Source organism: Mandrillus leucophaeus, unplaced genomic scaffold, assembly GCF_000951045.1.
Source record: "Mandrillus leucophaeus isolate KB7577 unplaced genomic scaffold, Mleu.le_1.0 Scaffold389, whole genome shotgun sequence".
Taxonomy (NCBI): domain Eukaryota; kingdom Metazoa; phylum Chordata; class Mammalia; order Primates; family Cercopithecidae; genus Mandrillus; species Mandrillus leucophaeus.
The window spans coordinates 1,256,967-1,260,298 of NW_012104131.1; the positions used below are offsets into that span (position 1 = coordinate 1,256,967).

General features: G+C 34.2%; 1 protein-coding gene across 1 annotated transcript in view; it reads left to right on the forward strand.

The window, feature by feature from the left end:
* SCN1A (sodium channel, voltage gated, type I alpha subunit) overlaps positions 1–3,332 on the forward strand; it is a 149,122-nt gene that overhangs the window by 90,045 nt on the left and 55,745 nt on the right. Inside the window, exons 15-16 of the mRNA XM_011991011.1 lie at positions 669–1,025; positions 2,191–2,673. Coding sequence (XP_011846401.1) covers positions 669–1,025; positions 2,191–2,673 — 840 coding nt within the window. The remainder of the gene's footprint in view (positions 1–668; positions 1,026–2,190; positions 2,674–3,332) is intronic.

The following is a 3,332-nucleotide window of genomic DNA, read 5'->3' on the forward strand; positions in this document are numbered from 1 at the left end:
ACTTGAGGCCAGGAGTTCGAGACCAGCCTGGCCAACACGGTGAAACTCCGTCTCTAGTATATATGTAAATACATACATATATACACGTATATATGTAAATACATACATATATACACGTATATATGTAAATACATACATATATACACGTATATATGCAAATACATACATATATACACGTATATATGCATATATATACACGTGTATATATATAAAAATATATAAATATATATATATACGTGTGTATATATATATATTTATATATATACACACACACATATACGTGTATATATGTATATATTTAACCAGGTGTGGTGGCACGTAGTCCCAGCTACTTGGGAGGTTGGAGCAGGAGGATCACTTTTACCTGGGAGGCGGAGGTTGCAGTGAGCTGAGATCACTCCTCTGCACTCCCGCCTGGGTGACAAAAAAAAAAAAAAAAAGAAAAGGAAAGAAAAATAATTCACTGTCAGAGAAAATGATCTACATGGTCAAAATATGGAAAATGCAGCTTTTCTTAGGGAGTCCAAAAATTAGCCATGAGCCTGAGAGAGTTAGGGCAGATCAGATATTGTAAGATATTGAATTCTAATTACCATTTCTAGGTAAAGCTCAATACATATAATGCTTTTAAGAATCATACAAATATATATTAATATTTTATTTTCCAGCTGCGAGTTTTCAAGTTGGCAAAATCTTGGCCAACGTTAAATATGCTAATAAAGATTATTGGCAATTCCGTGGGGGCTCTGGGAAATTTAACCCTTGTGTTGGCCATCATCGTCTTCATTTTTGCCGTGGTTGGCATGCAGCTCTTTGGTAAAAGCTACAAAGATTGTGTCTGCAAGATCGCCAGTGATTGTCAACTCCCACGCTGGCACATGAATGACTTCTTCCACTCCTTCCTGATTGTGTTCCGCGTGCTGTGTGGGGAGTGGATAGAGACCATGTGGGACTGTATGGAGGTTGCCGGTCAAGCCATGTGCCTTACTGTCTTCATGATGGTCATGGTGATTGGAAACCTAGTGGTATGTACCCACTTAAGATACGCATTTCAGAAATACATTAAGAGTATAATGGAATGGTGACCGTTCTGTCAAAAAGAAAAACAAACTATGTTTATTAGTTTAAAAGTCCGTTACCTTGGATATATTATCACTTTAACAACACAGCAATATAGCAGTGCCCCTACATTTTTTATACCAAATTCTATTTCGTCAGTCACTTCATCACATTTTTATGTGAATTACAGTAGAGTATCATATTGAAGACAAGTCTAAAAGGATGTGCTGGGACCATTTTATAAATTCGGAGCCAAGGAAGAGAGAAGTCTAAAAAAAGTGGAGAGAGAAAGAGCAAAATTACCATCCAGATCAGGACTAAAAAGTGGTGTCTTTAAGTGTTCGTAATGATTGTGCCGTTTCTTTGCCTCATTGTAGCATATGATATTCAATCACTCTACGTCATATGGCAGATGCACTAGCCAACCTGAGTTTGTCAGTTCTCGAATAGCTAATGACTCCTGAAATTACCCTAATAGAGTAACTGATCAATCTTTATCTCTCTTAAATTTGGAGTGTTACTGTTTATAGTATAGAAATATATAAAATATTCTAAAAGTATGTACATTCATGTGCCAGTCTCATGGAAATATGAGAGATTATTCATAAACATATCTACTTAGTCAACAATGAAGTATGAGAAATATAACAGATTAAGAAAACAAGTGTCAATGCCTATGTTAAGCTCCTGATCTTCATTCTGAGTCATAATGGTTATTTTTCAATTAACATCCAATTTAATATCTTTGTTTATCAAAAAATTATAGAATGCATTTACATCCATAATTGGAAACATTAGTGATTTTTAAGAATTCTTGTGTAGTACCTATATAAACCTGTCTTCTTTTACTCATGAATTTTAGAGTTAGCAAACCCTTAGATTAGCTCATTCAATTTCACTTTACAAATGGGAGAACTTGAGAGCAATGGAAATCATGTCTTTGTCCAGGGATGTGCTATTGAGCCAGTCACAAATTCAGATCACCCATCTTCTAACCACTATGCTGTGGTGTTTCCTTCTCATCAAGTTTTAGAACTTAGAGTTTCTTCCACACTTAAAAGAATAAGTGATTGTAATCTGCTCTTCCCTACATCGATGTAAAATTATAATCATGTTTTTGTTGTTTTAAAGGTCCTGAATCTCTTTCTGGCCTTGCTTCTGAGCTCATTTAGTGCAGACAACCTTGCAGCCACTGATGATGATAATGAAATGAACAATCTCCAAATTGCTGTGGATAGGATGCACAAAGGAGTAGCTTATGTGAAAAGAAAAATATATGAATTTATTCAACAGTCCTTCATTAGAAAACAAAAGATTTTAGATGAAATTAAACCACTTGATGATCTAAACAACAAGAAAGACAGTTGTATGTCCAATCATACAACAGAAATTGGGAAAGATCTTGACTATCTTAAAGATGTAAATGGAACTACAAGCGGTATAGGAACTGGCAGCAGTGTTGAAAAGTACATTATTGATGAAAGTGATTACATGTCATTCATAAACAATCCCAGTCTTACTGTGACTGTACCAATTGCTGTAGGAGAATCTGACTTTGAAAATTTAAACACGGAAGACTTTAGTAGTGAATCGGATCTGGAAGAAAGCAAAGAGGTAAGATTCTATAGGTGTGTGAAGGTATGAATACATATACATATATACATATACACACATACAGATGATCCTCAATTTAATGATGTTTTGACTTAAGATTTTTTACTTTATGATAATACAAAAGCAATATCCATTCACTAGAAACCATGCTTCAAATTTTGAATTTTGATCTTTTCCCAGGCTAGCAATTTGTGGCACAAGATACCCTCATTATGCTGGGCAGTGGCAGCAAGCTGCAGCTCCCAGTCAACCATGTGATTACAAAGATAAACAACCAATATTCACCATACAGTATACTGTATTCAGTAAATTACATAAGGTATCCAACAGTTTATTATAAATTGTGCTTTTCTTTAGATGATCTTGCCCAACTGTAGACTAATCTAAATGTTCTGAGCATGTTTAAAGTAGACTAGGGTAAGTTATAAAGTTTGGTAATTAGATGTATTAAATGAGTTTTGATGTACAATATTTTCAACTCACAATGAGTTTATCAGGAGCTAACCTCATTGTAAGTTGAGGAACATTTACAGTACATGTATTATATTGCCTGTATTTCTTATTACATATTTTCCATATAGATTTTTTGACATCATGTAAAATTTTATTTCACTGAAGAACAAAAGATTTAACTCAAGCTAATGATTGAAAAATTAAAG